Source organism: Spinacia oleracea, chromosome 1, assembly GCF_020520425.1.
Source record: "Spinacia oleracea cultivar Varoflay chromosome 1, BTI_SOV_V1, whole genome shotgun sequence".
Classification (NCBI taxonomy): Eukaryota; Viridiplantae; Streptophyta; class Magnoliopsida; order Caryophyllales; family Amaranthaceae; genus Spinacia; species Spinacia oleracea.
In genome coordinates this window covers 15,443,493-15,463,092 of record NC_079487.1, presented here as the reverse complement: position 1 = coordinate 15,463,092, position 19,600 = coordinate 15,443,493, and the positions used below count along the sequence as shown (strand labels likewise).

The 19,600-nt window shown below is 39.1% G+C and overlaps 1 protein-coding gene across 3 annotated transcripts; it reads right to left on the bottom strand.

The window, feature by feature from the left end:
- Positions 1 to 254: 254 nt before the first annotated feature.
- Positions 255 to 4,476, bottom strand: LOC110804051 (formin-like protein 21b). 3 transcript variants are annotated; one of them, XM_056835071.1, is made up of 7 exons: positions 4,342 to 4,476; positions 4,177 to 4,256; positions 3,413 to 3,464; positions 3,162 to 3,212; positions 2,993 to 3,074; positions 2,115 to 2,306; positions 255 to 525 (listed from the first exon to the last, which is right to left on the bottom strand). In XM_056835071.1, exons 2-6 carry the CDS (start codon positions 4,197 to 4,199, stop codon positions 2,203 to 2,205), a joined length of 312 nt encoding a protein of 103 aa, XP_056691049.1. In that variant the 5' UTR covers positions 4,200 to 4,256; positions 4,342 to 4,476; the 3' UTR covers positions 255 to 525; positions 2,115 to 2,202. The 3 variants fall into 3 exon arrangements, with proteins under 3 accessions (XP_056691049.1, XP_056691048.1, XP_056691047.1); XM_056835070.1 differs by having other exon boundaries at positions 4,177 to 4,260; positions 4,347 to 4,476; XM_056835069.1 differs by having other exon boundaries at positions 4,177 to 4,470.
- Between the last annotated feature and the right edge of the window lie 15,124 nt (positions 4,477 to 19,600).

Genomic DNA, 19,600 nt, shown 5'->3' with positions numbered 1-19,600 from the left:
TTGCCCTTAACAAGGGCAACTTAAATTCTTATAAGTTGCCCTTGTTTGCAACAAGGGCAACTTATATGAAACTTATAAGTTGCTCTTGTTTGAACCAAGGGCAACTTATAAGCTTCACATAAGTTGCTCTTGTTGCAAACAAGGGCAACTTTTGAGTTTTTTTTTTTTTTTTTTTTTTTTTGAAAAAAAAATCTGCAATATAATTTCTGATGTTTTGCAATATAAAATTCTGCATTATAATTTATAGAATACTGTTTCACCAAACATCAGCTTGACATTCCTCAAAAATGATATAAATTTCAAATTTCCAATAATATTACCGAATTAATTCAAATGTAATTAATTAAATCGATAAATAAAAAAATAATGTAAGACTCACGGATAACTACAAGCCTGCTCTATTTATTACATTGAGGGTAGTTCACAATCGTTGAAATAAGTAGCCCACTTGTATCGAACTTCATCCAACTCCTCTTTGGTAAAGGGCCCCTCCCTTGGAGTTTTGAAAACCTTTAAAAGAACAACCTACATGCAAACCAATAAATTAAATTAAGTTTCATATGCAAAAACAGAAATTATATTGGTCGCGAAAACAACTTTCCGAGTATACTAAGATTCATTTCAAGTTCTTTATGCACATCTAAGGCTCATTTAGCTCGATATAGATCATATTTGGCCAAAAATGGCATTTTCGATCCCAACTACAAACAAACGAACCTATATCCACATTCTAAATGTTATTCATGATTCATATGATTAGTTATATGTTTATAAGACTCATTTCAAGTTCGTTATGCACGCGTATGGGTCATTTGGGTCGATATAGGTCATTTATGGCCAAAAATGGCGTTTTTGATCCCAACTACCAATAAACGAACCTATTTCCACATTCTAACCCTTTTTAATGATTCATATGATTAGTTATATGTTTATAAAACTAATTTCCAGTTCGTTATGCAAGCCTAAGGGTCATTTGGGTCGATATAGGCCATTTATGGCCAAAAATGGCATTTTCGATACCAACTACCAACAAACGAACCTATTTCCACATTCTAACCCTTTTTCATGATTTATGTAATTAGTTATATGTTTATGAAACTCATTTCAAGTTCGTTATGCAAGCCTAAGGTTCATTTGGGTCAATATAGGCCATTTATGGCCAAAAATAGCGTTTTCGATCCCAACTACAAACAAACGAACCTATATCCGCATTCTAAATCTTATTAATGGTTCATATGATTAGTTATATGTTTATAAGACTTATTTCAAGTTCGTTATGCACGCCTATGGGTCATTTGGGTCGATATAGGTCATTTATGGCCAAAAATGGCGTTTTCGATCCCAACTACCAACAAACGAACCTATTTCCACATTCTAACCTTTTTTCATGATTCATATGATTAGTTATATGTTTATAAAACTCATTTCAAGTTCGTTATGCAAGCCTAAGGGTCATTTGGGTCAATATAGGCCATTTATGGCCAAAAATGGCATTTTCGATACCAACTACCAACTAACGAACCTATATCCACATTCTAAATCTTATTAATGATTCATATGATTAGTTATATGTTTATAAGACTCATTTCAAGTTCGTTATGCACGCCTATGAGTCATTTGGGTCGATATAGGTCATTTATGGCCAAAAATGGCATTTTCGATACCAACTACCAACAAACGAACCTATTTCCACATTCTAACCCTTTTTCATGATTCATATAATTAGTTATATGTTTATGAAACTCATTTCAAGTTCGTTATGCAAGCCTAAGGGTCATTTGGGTCAATATAGGCCATTTATGGCCAAAAATGACATTTTCGATCCCAACTACCAACAAACGAACCTATTTCCACTTGTTACCGTATATTAACCAAGTTCTAGGACTATTTCAGCAAATATTATTGCATTTGTCTCTAACTTGCAGAATTAGTTTGCTAGCTGAATACTACTGTGAGAAAATACAACGAATGGTTCAATTCAAACTCTATAAAGCTCCTTGTGCAGATAACTACTTTCAACAACTTAGATGCTTAATAATGTGGTCCTGCTGAGACAAATATAATCTGAAACAAAACAAGAACAATCTAGAGCTAGTGGAACTTATTCCAAGTACCTCATTGTGAATGGTTTCTGTAACGAAGAACCAGCAGCAGAAACCTGCAGCGCGCATTTAGAAAAGTGAGATCTATATCCTCCACATGTTACAGCCCATAGCCCCATAGATGACGAATATGATGAGTATCTTTGGCCGAAGAATGGTAAGGGGCGAACTTTGATATAAAGTTTTTATGCTGCACATAATCTCCTGCTCAAGAAGTAAATAGAAAACTGTCACTTGAAAGTTAAAATGGACTACAAAATTAAAGTCAACTCATTATCAGATAAATAACACCAGGATATATCAGAATGATAGTAATACAAGTACGTAAGATTCCAACACACAAGTAAACGAAATAAGGCATGTCAAAATGGTGGACCTTGAAACGGGAAAGTTCACATTCCTTCAGATCTCTAGTGTATAAGACTGATTACTTTCATAAATTCATAAATACTACCTACAACTAATGGAGAAACTGCTGACAGATACATGTAAGAGGAAAAAGATCTAGATGATTTGCATAATAATATCTAGAACTATTCACTGACAAGCTGGAGAAATTTAATCTCATCTATAGGATCGAATATGAGCTATAAGTAACTGCTTTGAGTCAATAGACACAAAACAACAGCCTTCAGGTTCATGTTGTCAATACACATTTCTGAAGAATGTTTTGGTGTCGAGGCACGATAAAAAAATGTCTGCATTATTTTGGTGAACTTGATGGAAAGGACAGAGTAATTAGCAATGTGTCTCACAGCAAACAACCCTAAGCTGAGAGTAAACTTGCTAGATAATAGGTAACAGTTAAAAGTAGAGATCAATCTCATGGACATAGGGTTAATCACAGTTAAAAGCTACTGGAAATCAAATTAAAAACTTGAAATTAATACCTCTTGCAGTTCCAGAATTTAATAAATTTCCTAGATTAAGGATTAACTGCATGATCTCTTTCAAGTTCCCAAAATTTTGCACCTATTCAATAAAAAAGAAAGTATCAGCGTATAGATAAGAATACGCACGAAAACAATATACAGGGCCATCAGTGCAAAGGTGATGTACCTCATCACATGCAGAATTTACAGTATTCAAACTCTTTTTAAAATCTGTAACCTGCAAAAAGAAAAGGTGTTCAAAGGCACGTTTCCATGCAGCACAAAACAAGAACAAAAAAGTATGGGCAGAATAGTGCTATAACGATTCAAACCACCAAATAAAAGTACCTGATCTTGCATTACATGCTGCAATATGAAACTAGAGTTTACAAATATCAAAAATAATAGTGATGGAGGGAGAGAGGGAGGGAGACTTACGAGCTCCAGAGCCGTTGCATGGAAAGCAAAGTTGTGTATTCTCTCGCTTTGCCTACAACAAGCGAACATAATCAATATCATCATATTTCTGTTATGCGCATTCACAGACAAAAGAACAAAAGAAATGGGATCGTGTCGATAATCGCAAATTACTCTAAGAACCTTGTGTTTTTCTCCTTAAATTTGTTGTTGTTATCTTTCCATTTTTCATATGAACTGAAAATTTTAATTAGAAAATAACTTGAGAATCGAAGAACTCGGCCTATTAGATAAACAACATCAACTTGTAAGTTTGAACAAGAAATTATGTGAATTGAATTTACAAACATCTGCAAATTATAATTTGAAAGTAGCAAACAAAACCTGACTACAAAGTAATGCTCTGTATGAAGTTTAAGTGATATATTGCCCTAATGCTACCCTGTTCCTAAATATTTGTCGCTTTAACTAACTTCATACGTTCCTAAATAGTTGTCGCTCTTAAGAAACCAATGTGACTCCCACTTAAGTAACTCAATGTTACCTCATTCCCTAATCACTTCACGAACCGTGAACCGAAAAAGCAAATTATAACATGAAAATGGTACTTCTTTGGTCCAATTTACCAAATTAGATAACGAATTGCAAACTCATACCAGTGACTTAATCATTGCACTAAAATAATGAGCTTACATTGAGTAACTTGATTACAGAGCACAAAACACAGTGGTATTTTATGCTTCTATTAGAACCTTTAAATTTAGAAACGAAAAAAAGGGACTTACAACATTGTTAATCTGGGTTTCATAAAAAACAGGAATGCCAATCCCAATGGCAACACTCACAACTCCAACTGAAATTGCTACTATCTGTAAAAACAAAATAGCATTATCATTGCAAACCTAATAGAATATTAATTTGATTAACAAGGGGGAGATGAGAGAAGGAACATAACTATTTTTATTTGGGTTTTCTGTGGTGCCTTGAACTCCTGTTTCTGACTTGATTCGTTGAAGCCTTTACTGCTTCAGAATCTCTAAACCACTATTTTTATCCTCTTTCGAAAAACAACCCCTCCCTTCCACATGAAAAATCAATAAATTTCATGATAAACTAATAGACGAGAAGGGAAGGAAATAAGAATAACAAAAACAATTAACAATTACTACTCCAGAATGGTCTTTTAAAAACTTAAATCATATAATCAAATAACCGGAAGGACCCTGCTAATATAATATGGAAGTAAAGATCCCAAGTTCCCAACCATGGATATCACAAGCAAAGTTAGCGATTGCGGCACCTAATGGCGGGCCTAAGATCCGAATTGCGCGCCCATATAGCTAGTTGCCTTGAGCATACAAGGATGGAATGGTGACTACACTTCACCTTAGCTCAAAAACTATTCCTAGCTTGTGGTTAACATTCAGCAAGACCAAAAAAATATAATTCATCAATGTCACAAAAATGATTCAGCAGCGTTGCCTTTGTGTTAAATTAGTATATCATAGTGTATGAGAAGTTATTGATGAGAATAGAGTAGGTTTCTGCATTTGTAGGATCATTGGCATAGGGAGAACAGTTGATCATAACTGGTTAAACAGTAATTTGCACAACAGAGGGGAAAAGATACTAAGTGAACATGAAATGCAACTGACAACCATGCTTAGGGACTTATCTATGAAATTTTACAGTCAACTAGAGCACTTGAAAAATCACATTTCATTAGTACATTGCAATTAACAACAGTCAACTCCACCTCCCCTGCTCCACCCCACCACCACCACAAAATAACTGGTTAAACGATAATTTGCACAACAGTCAACTCCACCTCCCTGCAATTATCTATGAAATTTTACAGTCAACTAGAGTCCTCTTTCCTAAACCCAATTCACAAAATTAGAAAACATTTAACCAATTGAAGCATGATTAACAACAACAATGAAAACATTAATAAACCAAACCTAATTTGAAAGTCTAATTCAAATTATACCCAAATAAACTACATAATTAGATCCTAATAAAAGAATAAGAATTTAAGAGAATTAATTGAGAGAAATATACCACTAAATTAGTCGTCGTTCAACTTCAATTTTAGATAAATTTGTAGATCTATATATAACTAAAATAGATTAGAAACATAATTTATTAATTAATTTGAAAGAGGAAAAACAAGAATATACCTTGTGACATGGGAAGAACTCGGCGGCAAAGGGTGTACAATTTCGTCGCCGGTGGGGGAGGTGCACACTGGTGGTAGTGGTGGTGGAAAATTGAACTTCGCAGATGGGGATGGGGTGAGCAGGAGCAGGGGCAGGAGCAGGAGCACGCAGAAATGGTGGGGTGATCAGAAGCAGAAGCGCGCACTGGTGGTGGTGGTTGTAGTGGTGGTGAAGGAGAGTACGTGGCGCAGCAGCAAGAAGAACTGAAGAAGTAGAGGAGCATCGAGAAGAACTAAAAGAAGTTGGTTGCTTTGTTAGATTAAAAGATGCGCTTCCCACACAGGAGGATTGTAGATTTACTTTCTACTTTTTAATTTTTAATTTTTTGTCAATCAAAGGTTGCTCTTGTTAAATAAGGGCAAACTTTGAGTAGCCACCTTTATTGTTTTTTCTACTAGTGATACCCGGAATTGATCCGTTGGGGATGTGCTTCATTGGGGATAAGATCTTTTTATTGGCTCTTAAGATATTGAAATTTCGGCTGACTTTCCTGGAGCTTGGGTCTGTTGGGAGTCAAACGCCTGAGTCGTTGTATTTTTTGGACTTTGTATTCTTGAAATGATCATCTGTTTGTGCGTACAGATACGGGTATATACCCGTATTTTCGGAGGATAGCATGATTTGACGTTTGATGCCTGGTGTAGAAAACCATAGCAGCAAAGGACGTGCAATCAGCACGGTAGACCGCGCGCTGAAGATTCCTGCGCATGCAGCAGGCAGCGCTGGGCGCTGAGCTCCGCGTTCGGCGCGGGGTTGTGCTACAAAAAGCCCCTAGCCGTGCCATTTGAAGAACACTCTCTTGCATTCTCTTGCTTCATTCTCTCTCAAAGGTCGAATAATCTCTCCCCTTGGTCTTGTTCTTGACTTGTCCATGTAAGTATTTCATGTTTTGCTTATGAAATAATCTCTAGGATTGCATGTAGCTTTGATTTTTCTTGTGCTTGGAATGATACTTGTATAATACTAGGCTTCTTGAATCTTGTAGAAAATTGTTTGATAGCCACTTGAACTTGAACTGTTGGAACTTGTAGATTTGAATTTTTGAATTTTGAAATTTTTCTTGAACTTGTATACCTGCTTCGGCATAGATAGCCTAGGTGTTGGTATAGAACTCGTATTCTTGCTTCGGCATGGATAGCCTAGGCGTTGGTGTAGAACTTGTATTCCTGCTTTGGCATAGATAGCCTAGGCTTTGTTGTAAAGGTCCCTGGCTGAGACTGTACCGCCACTGGGGATTTTTTGAATTTTGACTTTTGTACAAGATAGTATAGGATACCCCCAGTTTAGAATCTTGATATTTTGTATTTTGCATGATTTAGTATGCCTCGTCACACTCGGAGAAAGCTTGCCGAGCGTTCGGTGGTTCGAGCCGCTGAGGAGGATGCTTCGGATGATGAAGCAGCCGCGAAAAACGTGCCGGAGCGGGGCATGGTTCCCCGGAGAGTACCCATCTTTGTTGGCACTGGCTGGATTCCTTATGATCTAGTGTTTCGACCGGAGTTTCATTTGTCTCAGCGGCCTCGCGCTTGTTTGGTGAGTCTTGTGCTATGCTTTGTCTTTTGAACTTGTATAGGTTTTGAACTGACCAGCTCATCCATAGGCTGATGGAGATCCATTGCGCACTTTTTGGTCCCTGAAGAACCTTCATGATGTTTTTCGATCCGTCTATGCTGACGAGGAGGCTATGGAGATCTGGTTGTAGATAGGCCTGGTCAATTTCTAGCGTGCCATGGGAGATACTCGGAGGAGAACGGGGATCAAACCCCGGTTACAGGCTTTGCTGGAGCGGTGGTGGGATACCACCAACACCTTTCACATGTCATGGAGGGAGATCACTATCAACCCTCTTGAGTTTGCTATGATCACGGGTCTTCCCTTCTCTGAGAGGAACGTGACTTTTGATTTGGAGCTGACATGGCGCTCGACTGTCACCAGGGACTTGCTCGGCCCTGTTGTTGACTTGGCGGATGATGACACCCACGCTTCTGTGACGGTGATCATGGCTGCGATCCGTAGCGTGGATGTATCTGCGGAGCAGAGGGTTCGACTCTTCCTCTTGGCTTTAATGAGTAGAGTGATGGCCCCGAGCAGGAACAGTCGGGTGCATATTGGCTTCCTAACAGCTTTGCAGGATTTGAGGGCCGTTTCGAGCTACAACTAGGGTGGTCTGGCATAGCCACCTTTTGTATGAGATGAAGTGGGCCTCCCGAACTGCGCCGGAGAGCGAGCCCAGTCTTGCTGCCTTGTGGAGTGTGCTGGAGGTATTTGAGACTCCTTGTACTTTGTATTTTGTATGTTTGTATCTTGAATTTAACTGATTCTATGTTTTCTTTTTGAAAGATTTGGATGTACGAGCACTTCCCGACTTTGGCGCCGGTTACCTGTATGCTGCCTCTTGTATAGGAGCGGTGCGCAGGAGGGTGCCTCTGGCGTCCTCCCGCGGAGCTTTGCGGGTATTACATGTTGATGAGGTTGAAGGAAATAGTGCCCTTGGTCCAAGTATGCATATAATATTAAGTCTAATAAATGCGGTTCAGTATTAATTAACAAGTTAATAATTCAGTGAGATCAAGTGAGCTGAATGTCTAGCTAGAGGCCGCTTCAGTTCAAGTGGAATTAATTATATTAATCCACATCTTACTCTTGATTGAACCCGTAGGGTCACATAAATAGTACGTAAACGGATCAAGTATTTAATGGCATTAAATACTCCATCTATGGATATTCGGAATCGACGGATCTTGGTTTCAGTGGGAGCTGAGAGCGTCGCAAGCAAGAAATGAATACTCCGGAAACGATGATATTGCCGGAAACGGAAATATGGATCGTATCGGAAATATAAATATTATCCAAGTCGTAGATGTTGCCGGAAACGGAAACATGGTACGTATCGGAAAATATTAATGGAAATGGAAATATTGCCGGAATCGGAAATATTGCCGGAAACGGAAATATTGTCTGAATCGGAAATATTATCGGAATCGGAAAATAATTCCGGAAACGGAAATATTAAATATTTGTTCGAAACGGAAATTAATTCCGGAATCGAAAATATTAAATATTGTTCGTATCGGAAATAAATTCCGGAATCGGGAATTTAATCGGAAGCGTATCGTACGAATTAGCATCGGACGAGGCCTTCCAGACGAAGGCCCAGCACGAAGCCGGGCCATCGCCCAGCAAGCCAGCGCGCCACAACGCAAGGCAGGCCCAGCGCGCGCCAAGGCTGCGGCAGTGTGTGGGCCTCGTGGCAGTGGGCTACGAGTGCTCGCGGGCTGCGCGCGAGCGCATGGCGCCCCTCGTGGGCTGCTGTGCGTGCGTGTGTGTGTTTGTGTTCACATACGAAACCTAAAGCGTATAGGATTCATTTAATGATTAAATTCCTAATACTAAAAGATAAATTAATTAAATAAGAGTTTTACTAGGATTCTAATTTAATTAATTCGTATCCTAGTAGGATTCCAATTCTCTTTCCATACCCCTATAAATATGTGGCTTGGGTTCACAATTTAGAACGAGTTTTTTTTGAAGTATTCAAAGTGATTTTTGAGAGCAAAAATTCAGTCATATTCTTGCCCATAATTGCCGAAAATTATAGTGCCTTAAGGGCGATTCTAGTTGGTCAATCTTAAGGCGGACCCGGACGTGCTGTGGACTATCTACGGAGGGACTACACTTGGAGTCCTAAAGACTTGTTCTTGTTCGGTTCGGGCGCAGCTAGGGAGGGCACGCTACAAAGTGTATGCACTTAAATTATGCTATATGATTATATGTAAATAATATGTTTCCTGGCTTTATGGTTTTTCCACATGATTTATGGTTATTCATATGTATCATAACCTATCAGTGGTATCACGAGCCTCTTATTATTTTCATAATCTAAATTGCATGAACATGGTTAAATTTGACACATTTGCAAAGAATTAATGGGGTGATTAATTTTCGTAATTAATTGCAAATTGCGTTTATTTAATTATATGTACGCAGTTTTTCGGCAGTTTCTTCGTTACTCATCCAAATCGAGTGATTTTTGTGTCAATTCCGCATGTAAAAGGCATTCTAAAATTTTGACAAAAAGAGTATTTTTCAGCCGAACCCAGAATCCCCAAATTCGAAGCTTAACTATGACTTTTCGGAGGTTTTAGTTTTTCGAACGCAAAAGTTTGTAAATTTAAGATGTTAAATTAAGTATTTGCGATTCTTGTTGATAAATCTTGAGTTTTTGATTGACCTACTGTATATGTTTAACAATTATGAATGCCTAGACTTGTTAATTATACAACCTAATTTGTAATTATGATTAATTTGTTGAAATTCGAATAATTTAGAATTGATTTGATTTTCATGATTAAAATCCACCATAAAAATTGTTAATTTATGTTACATTTTTAATTTTTATGACCTAGATTTGAATCCATGTTAAGCGGAAATTAATTGATTAATAAATTTTCGATTTTTCGCCCTAAAATTATGAAATTAATATGTTTTATTAATTTGTCATTAATTTTGAATTAAAAATTTTAAATTTTTATGAAAACGCTCATGAATGTTGCACGCACAAAGCAATGGAAGCTACGTGTTACCCTTAAGGGGTGTTGTATAGTGCGAGCACGCGACGACGAGCAAGGAAGCTCGTCGCCCGTGCGGTACGAATGCAGCGAGCAACCTAGTGCATGGCGCGCGCACGAGGCAAGGGAGCCTGTGCGTGTGTGCTGTGTGCTATGGCGATGGGCGAAGGGCGAAGGCGTGGTACGAGGAGAAGCGCGCGCACGAGGGCGAGAGCTGGTCGCCCAGCAATCGCTGCTCCGCGCACCAACACGCGTGGCCTCGAGGGCTTGCTTGCGCGAGCGAGCGAGCGCTCCCATCGTAGCTGCCGCGATGCATGCGGGCAAGCAGGCTGCGCGCAAGCGTGGCTTGGCTTGCTGCGTTTGCGCGTGGCTGCTGCAGGGATGTGCCATGGGCCAGCGATAGGTTGTGCACTCGACGGGGCTTGGGCGCAAGGCCAAGTGCTCGTCATGTTACGATTGTCGAGTTTTAAATTTTAATTTGAGATTTTCAGTTCATGTAATTTTAATTAATTTTAAAATTAATATTTTAAATTGTTTTCTTGGATTTTAATTTTGAATATTATAATTATTATAAATTTTAATTTATTCTAATTATTTTACTAAAATTAAAAACCTTGAATTAATTTAAATTCGACTGAAAATAAATTAAATAAGTGGATTGAATTATAAATTTATATGAGCTTTAAATTTTAATTAAATTTGTATGTTTCCTGTTAGACTAGAAATACATTTTTAAGTTTAAAATTAGTAAAGCATATGAATTTATTGATTTAAGTGGGAGCAATTTTAGTCATAAACTCTTGATTAAGTCTACAAATCCTTTAAGGTTAAAACAACTTGATTAGAATTAATAAGGACAGATTAATTGGTAGATTATTGGTGCCCTTAATTAATTGTTGCAAATATTTATGTGATGCATACAATGTGTTTTAACTAACCAATTATGTGGGCAATTCATGATAATGAATGGATGAATGGTATATATTGTATATGTACTGTTTTGCAGGTTATGAAGTGACTAGTATGGCCCAAATAGGATAGAAAATATGGTCTGCGTACCATTAATTTGAATGTAATTGGTCTACAGTACCAAATTTGTTTTTCAATTCAAATATGGTCTGCGTACCATCAAATAGTTGTAATTAGTTTAATTATAGCTTATCCTATTTGAAGAAAATGGCGCCTCCCACGGAGATTTTCAAGACGGACTTTGAAGTTGAAGCTTCAAGATGAAGTCGGGGCATACTAGATCACAATTATCTTATGCATGTTTTAAGTTATTTATTGCTTTTAAATATGTCTTAAATATGCATGAGATCGAAGCTTGATTATGTTGCATGATTAAGGATTTTAGTTCACTTAAAATCTAACCAGCATAGTAAGAGCCTTAAGTTCCAAACTTAAAAATTGAGTTAAAAGGTGCCATGCCAAAATAACGCTTACTTGGATATCCTTTTTTCATCGATCTTAGTAATAGTTTTCCGCCATAGCGAGGTGTTACTTATCGATACTAAAGGGGTAAGGTACACAAATAATTGTGAGTACATGTTAGTTTTGGTGAAACTCAACGATATAAGTAAGGAGTCCTTTTATGTCGTGGCAAAATCGATAGGTTTACCTAATAAGTTCTAAGACGTACCTATCAACCAAGAGTAGTTTCTAGACTATTAGAAAAAGGCTATTGCTTACCTAAAAGATTTTAGAATTGAGTCTAAATACATAATGTGCTTAATTCTTCAATGGTTTTTAGGATCTTGGAATCATTTTATTCACACCTGCCGGAACACATAATTTGAATAAAATGCTTAATGAACATAGAATTATGCATGTATGCTAGAATTTAAAGTTTATTGAGAGAAACTGTGAATGATTATTTATTTGTTTATTCTTTTTCAATTGTAGTTTTAATTATGGAAAACAACAATCAAAACATCATCATGGGTTCTGAGCTTATGGTCAAGCTGAACCTAACAAATTTTCTTGAATGGGAAGCTAAGCTAGTTGAAATAGTCAGACTCAATGGACTTGAATATGTACTGTTACATCCCATGCCAAGCTACTATGCCAGAGACATGACCCCTGAAAGATTTTCCGCCTGGGATGGGGATCTCAAAAAGGTTATGAGTCTCATGCTGAACAATATCCCTGATGAATGGGCTAGAAGGTTTGTAGCCTATGAACCTTTCACGCTCATCAAGAATCTGAGGGATATCTGTCGTGGAAGCACGGAGGACAGGGATCTGAACGTCCATGAGTTGATTGAATCAATGTCTGGTCTAAAGGTTAGTTCTCCCAACAGGTGTTATAGGATGGAAGTCCAAGAAATACATGTTCAGCTCCTTCGCACTAAACAAAGGGTAGGCGTCCCACTACGGTTCCATGTGGATCTTATGCTTTTATATTTTGATCGCCTAAGTTTGCTAGGAACACCTATAAGCAAAAGGATGGCAGTCTCTATCTTGCTCAATTCACTGCACAGTGGGTTTGGTCGCTTCAAGCAACTATACCTAAGTGAACCAAGAGAAGAAACAGTTGCAGAATTTGTTCACCTTGTCAGAAAGGCTGAGATAATACTGGATTGTGAAGCCAAAGATTTACTCAAGGCTAAAGGGAGACCGTTCAAGAAAAGTGGAAAGTCCAAGGGCAATGCTAAATCAACGCAGGACAAGTCCACATCAAGCTGTCTTTATTGTGATGGAATAGGCCATTACAAAAGAGAGTGTCCAAAGCTAAAGGAAGATCAGAAGAACGGAACAGTCGTTCCATCTTCAGGTATTTTCGTTATAGACTGTACACTTGTTAATTCAACCTCTTGGGTATTAGATACAGGTTGTGGCTCACACTTATGTTCCAATTCACAGGGACTAAGAAGAAGTAGAAAGTTAAGCAAGGGTGAAGTCGACCTACTAGTGGAAAATGGAGCACGGATTGCTGCATTAGCTGTAGGAACTTATTATTTGTCGTTGCCCTCTAGGCTAGTTTTGGAACTGGAAGAGTGTTTCCATGTTCCAAGTCTTACTAAAAACATCATTTCTGTTTCTTGCTTAGATGCTAAGGGATTTTCCTTTTTAATAAAAGACAATAGTTTTTCGTTTTATTTTAAAGAGATGTTTTATGGATCTGCTAGATTAGTCAATGGACTTTATTTATTAGATCACGACAAACAAGCTTATAACATAAATACCAAAAAGGCCAAAAAGGATGATTCAGATCTCACCTATCTGTGGCATTGTCGATTAGGCCATATTAACTTCAAACGCATGGAAAGACTTCAAAAGGAAGGAATTCTAGAACCATTTGACTTAGAGGATTATGGTAAGTGCGAATCATGTTTACTTGGCAAAATGACAAAGTAACCTTTCTCTAAAATTGGAGAAAGAGAAACTGAACTATTGGGTTTAATCCATACAGATGTATGTGGACCAATGAGTACAAATGCTAGGGGTGGTTTCAGCTACTTTATCACTTTCACTGATGACTTCAGTAGATATGGTTATGTCTATCTAATGAAGCATAAGTCTGAATCCTTTGACAAATTCAACGAATTTCAGAGTGAAGTAGAGAATCAATTAGGCAAGAAGATTAAGGCATTGCGGTCTGATAGAGGCGGTGAATATCTGAGCTATGAATTTGATGACCATCTGAAAGAATGTGGAATTCTATCAGAATTGACTCCTCTTGGAACACCACAATGGAACGGTGTGTCGGAACGGAGGAACAGAACCTTGCTAGACATGGTTAGATCAATGATGGGTCAGACCGAACTTCCAATAGAATTTTGGGGACATGCACTAAATACAGCCGCACTCACTATAAATAGAGCTCCGTCTAAAGCTGTTGAAAAGACTCCATATGAGTTATGGGTTGGAAAGCCTCCAAAAGTGTATTTTCTTAAGATTTGGGGATGTGAAGTATACGTCAAACGATTAATTTCAGACAAACTTCATCCAAAATCTGACAAATGTATCCTTGTGGACTATCCAAAGGAAACAAAGGGGTATTACTTCTATAATACATCTGAGAACAAGGTGTTTGTTGCTCGAGATGGTATCTTTTTGGAAAAGGATCACATTTCCAAAATGACAAGTGTAGACACCTACTTTTGTCCCCATTCCCGAAAGGGAAAGGTTCGATGATGAAAACATAAATCTCCACTTGACAACGCATCTCCTATAAAATAATGAATCTCAATCACCCTTTTCATTTCACCCGAAACCTGCTATTTATGGAAACCTGCTAAAAATAGTAACTGCCGTAAAGGGTAGTTGCTAAAAGTAGTAAGAATAAAAAGATAGAAACCTGTCAGAATTAGGTGTTGCACTCCAACATAAATCCTAAAAGAGATAGAAATGGTAAAAGGAATTCTATTCTTATCGCAGTTCGATAAAAGAGTTAACGTATTAATTAAACTCATAACGAACCTAGAGTTCGTAAAGGGCCCAGACGCATTCCGACGTAAATTGATACGCACCAAATAACTCGGATTAAGTCTCTTAATGAACTCCGTACTCTAGAGTCCAATCCGACAAAGAATTCTGCCAGACCCTATTTTCAACGCCCAGCCCTGGGCGCCGAAATCTTTGACGCCTAGAGCTGGGCGCCGAAAATACCTGGGACGGATTCTTTTCCAAATTCCTGAAAAACTATCTTTCTACGCCACTCTTTCCTATAAATAGACCCCTAAGTTCGACGTGAAACACACAACATGACAACAACACACAATTATATTCTGAGTATTGACTCTAAACCCCTAAGCCTAAGCCTCACGCTGTAAAACTGATCACGCGTTCTGTCGCAATCGATCCATAAATCGAACAGAATGTATCCCGTCCCATAATTTGAGATTCGTTAAATAAAAGGAGAAATAGCAAAGTCAAAGTGGTTAGTTTTCTGAGAACCGTGACGCACCTCTCAAGGGTGCGTCGTAATGTGTCCCTTTTCCATGGTTTAATTGCTTTCCTCGCCCTTTTATGAACTGTTAAACTAACTAAAATCTGATTGTTCGATCACGCTTAATAAATATGATATTTTTGGGAAATCGGATTATCATGCTATGTCCCTTAAAACAATCTAAATCAGATAATCGCGCTCGATCTAGTACTATGTGTTGTATATTATTAAAATCAACTCAGATTAGTTAAATAGTTAACGCATGTCCCTTCAGTTATTTATCCTGAGCTAGTAAGGATATTCTACCTCTGGAGTTATCGAAGAGCGAGTACTCCTCTCGGTAGTTACAGTCTCCCGAACCCTCAATCTCTACCCTGCGGGTGTACGTTGAGCGATCCCCACCACCAGGGATCACAAGGGAACCTACGGCCGTCGTGGTCAAACATAATTGCACTCCCTTTATGTCACGATAACCGGGTTTTGTCCGTTTTTCTCATTGTCGTTAAAAACTAAATGGCGACTCCTATATTACTAGTCAATTGGGTGTAAACTCACAGGAAATCCAATTACACTTGATTTGACAAAAAGAAGCGTCACACCCACGAGGGACGAGGTCACGCATTAGCCTTGTGATTTTTCGACCCCCTCACAGTGGCGACTCCACTGGGGATAGTGAAGGAAATACTCGTGCTTGTAGGTAGTCAAAATAGCCGAAGGGTGAAACGATCCTACCCCGCGTTTATTTCCCAATCAAGTTAGGACGACCTGAAAATCAGCATATTAATGTGAACGGGCAGAACCGCATAACGAATCTTGGCTCCCTTGGTGTTTCATCTCGGGAGTTGGGACTAAGGATACCCATCGCCAACCGGGGGGTGCATACGCTTCGATTGTTGTCCACTCGGCACTTTCGCTAGTAGTACACCCGTCCCAAACCCAATCGCTCGCCCATTAGGTCCCTCTCGCCTGCATGCCCCCTTGGCTTACACTTGCGGGTTGACCTCTTGAGGGAAATTCGTCTGTTGAAGACACTACCTCGACCGGGGCATGTGTTGGATCTACGATAGAAGCGGTACCAAGCCAGGCGCAAATAACTACCCATGGAAGCCTATCATAAACTACATGACATATTATTATTGCCTCATGATGGAATGTTAGTTATGTGTAGCGAAATATATGATTGTGTGTGACAAACTGTCCTAGAAAAACAAACGACCTTAAAAAATTGCCCAAACATTCATGAACCAATTTGCCAAAGAGTTATACCGAAACACGTGTTCCGCAAACCCGAACGATCGCCACAAAAATAAGCGACGCTCGGGATGGCCTGTAACGAATCCCACAAACGCTGCACAACGCGTAAAGGACGTTATTAGGCAAGCACGCAAAATCGAAGTCGCGTAAACAAAAGTAGACGCAAACAGAAAACGAGAACCAGCCAGGGACGCATTTTCAACGCCCAGGGCTGGGCGCCAGAATTTCTCACGCCCTACGCTGGGCGCTGAAGTTGCTGCTTGGCCTTCTGGTCAGGCGCAGCAGCCTCGGTGCCCGCGCAAAAGGAAAATACGTAGCACAAAAAGAAAAACGTTCGTAAAAAGAATTGCTACGAGGGCGTAAGAAAAGCACTCGATTTCGAAAGTGTTAGGTTATGATACATATGACATTACATAGATCATGCGGAAACAACCATTAACCCAGGACAACATATTATTTACACATAATCATATAGCATAATTTAGATGCATACTCTTTGTTGCGTGCCCTCCCTAGCTGCGCCCGAACCGAACAAGAACAAGTCTTTAGGACTCCAAGTGTCGTCCCTCCGTAGATAGTCCACAGCACGTCCGGATCCGCCTTAAGATTGACCAACTAGAATCGCCCTTAAGGTACTAGAAAATTTCGGCACTTTATGAGCAAGATGTGTGTTTTAATTTTCTCTCAAAAACTCACTTTTGAATACTTTGAAACTTGTGTATAAATTATGACCCCTAGGCCTTTATTTATAGAGTTATGGAAAAGGAATCGTAATCCTAGTAGGATGCGAATTAATTGGAATTAGAATCCTACATGAATTCTATTTAATTAATTTATCCAATTAGGAATAGAAATTTAATCATACACTGACTCTTGTAGATTCAGGAATCACGCATGAGCACAAACTCACACACACACGGCAGCCACAAGGGCTGCCCATGCGCGTGCGAGCAGCAGCCCGCGTAGCACGGCCCACGCAGCCGTGGCCCTTGGCGCGCGCTGGGCCTGCCTTGCGGTAGGCCTGGGCGCTGCCTTGGCTGGGCTTGTGGCGCGCATGCTTGCTGGGCGATGGCCCCGGCTTCGTGCTGGGCCTTCGTCCGGCAAGCCTCGTCCGATGCTAATTCGTACGATACGCTTCCGATTAAATTTCCATTTCCGGAATCTATTTCCGATACGAACAATATTTAATATTTCCGATTCCGGAATTAATTTCCGTTTCGAACAAATATTTAATATTTCCGTTTCCGGAATTATTTTCCGATTCCGGCAATATTTCCGATTCTGACAATATTTCCGTTTCCGGTAATATTTCCGATTCTGGTAATATTTCCATTTCCAATAATATTTTCCGATACGTACCATGTTTCCGTTTCCGGCAACATCTACGACTTGGATAATATTCATATTTCCGATACGATCCATATTTCCGTTTCCGGCAATATCATCGTTTCCGGAGTATTCATTTCTTGCCTGTGACGATCTTAGCTCCCACTGAAACCAAGATCCGTCGGTTCCGAATATTCATAGATGGAGTATTTAATGCCATTAAATACTTGATCCGTTTACGTACTATTTGTGTGACCCTACGGGTTCAGTCAAGAGTAAGCTGTGGATTAATATCATTAATTCCACTTGAACTGAAGCGGCCTCTAGCTAGGCATTCAGCTCACTTGATCTCACTGAATTATTAACTTGTTAATTAATACTGAACCGCATTTATTAGACTTAACATAGAATGCATACTTGGACCAAGGGCATTATTTCCTTCAGTCTCCCACTTGTCCTTAGGGACAAGTGTGCATTTCCTAATTCCTTTGTCGCTCGATGCTTGCTCTTGAACATAAGGTAAGAGTTGTCATCCTTATTATGTCCAGAGGTGTTCCTCGGTTTCAGAGTTCAACTGATCAAATAAACAGATAATCATAGCCTATGATTCATCCGAGCACGGCCATGCATTTCACAGTTTCTAGCTCTCCGAGTGGCCTTGTACAACTTTTAAGCATCTCTTCCCGATTTATGGGAGGACAATCCCAATCTTGCGATCTTGAGATTAGACTTCGTTTGATAGGTGATTACCTGAGCGTTGCCTTTATAGCCTCCTTTTACGGTGCGACGGTTGGTCAACGTCAAAGCAACCAGTTCTCAAACAAGTAATCTCAAATCACTCAGGTATTGAGGATTTAGTGTCTAATAATTTAATGAAATTTACTTATGACAGACTTTCATCTCTTACAGTAAAGTTTCATAGGTCTTGTCCGATACTAGTCTTCCCAAAGTAAGTATCTATGCAAATGATTATGACATTGCCATGTCCACATAGTTCAAGAAACAGAACTACTAGTCATCTTGCATTCTAATCGTCTAACGTTTTCTATGCGTCCAATTTTATAGAAAACTCCAATTAGGGACCATTTTCAACCTTTGACATTCAAGTTCACTTGATAGACATTTCTTAGTCACAGGACTGGTCCTGACAGTCTATCTTGAATATATCGTCAAATTGAAGGGACTCATCATTTAATAAACCACAAATTAAATGGAAAAATGAATTTCTTTCATTTGTTGTGAATGATTAACCAATAATGTTTTACAAAGATTTAAACTCTAAAACTTTAAAACATTAAACAGAGACATCAAAGCCATTCTCCAATATGCTTGATTCCCATAGCTGCAGTGTGCGAGTTGTGCTTCGCTTGCGGCAGAGGTTTAGTTAATGGATCTGATATGTTGTCATCAGTTCCAATTTTGCTTATCTCGACTTCTTTTCTTTCAACGAACTCTCGTAGAAGGTGAAATCTACGAAGTACATGCTTGACTCTCTGGTGGTGTCTAGGCTCTTTTGCCTGTGCAATAGCTCCGTTATTATCACAATACAGGGCTATTGGTCCTTTAATGGAGGGGACTACACCAAGTTCTCCTATGAACTTCCTTAGCCATATAGCTTCCTTTGCTGCTTCATGTGCAGCAATGTACTCCGCTTCAGTTGTAGAATCCGCAATGGTGCTTTGCTTAGCACTTTTCCAGCTTACTGCTCCTCCGTTGAGGCAGAAGACAAACCCAGACTGTGATCTGAAATCATCTTTGTCGGTTTGGAAACTTGTGTCCGTATAGCCTTTAACAATTAATTCATCATCTCCACCATAGACCAGGAAGTCATCTTTGTGCCTTTTCAGGTACTTCAGAATATTCTTGGCAGCAGTCCAATGCGCCTCTCCTGGGTCTGACTGGTATCTGCTCGTAGCACTGAGTGCGTACGCAACATCCGGGCGTGTACATAT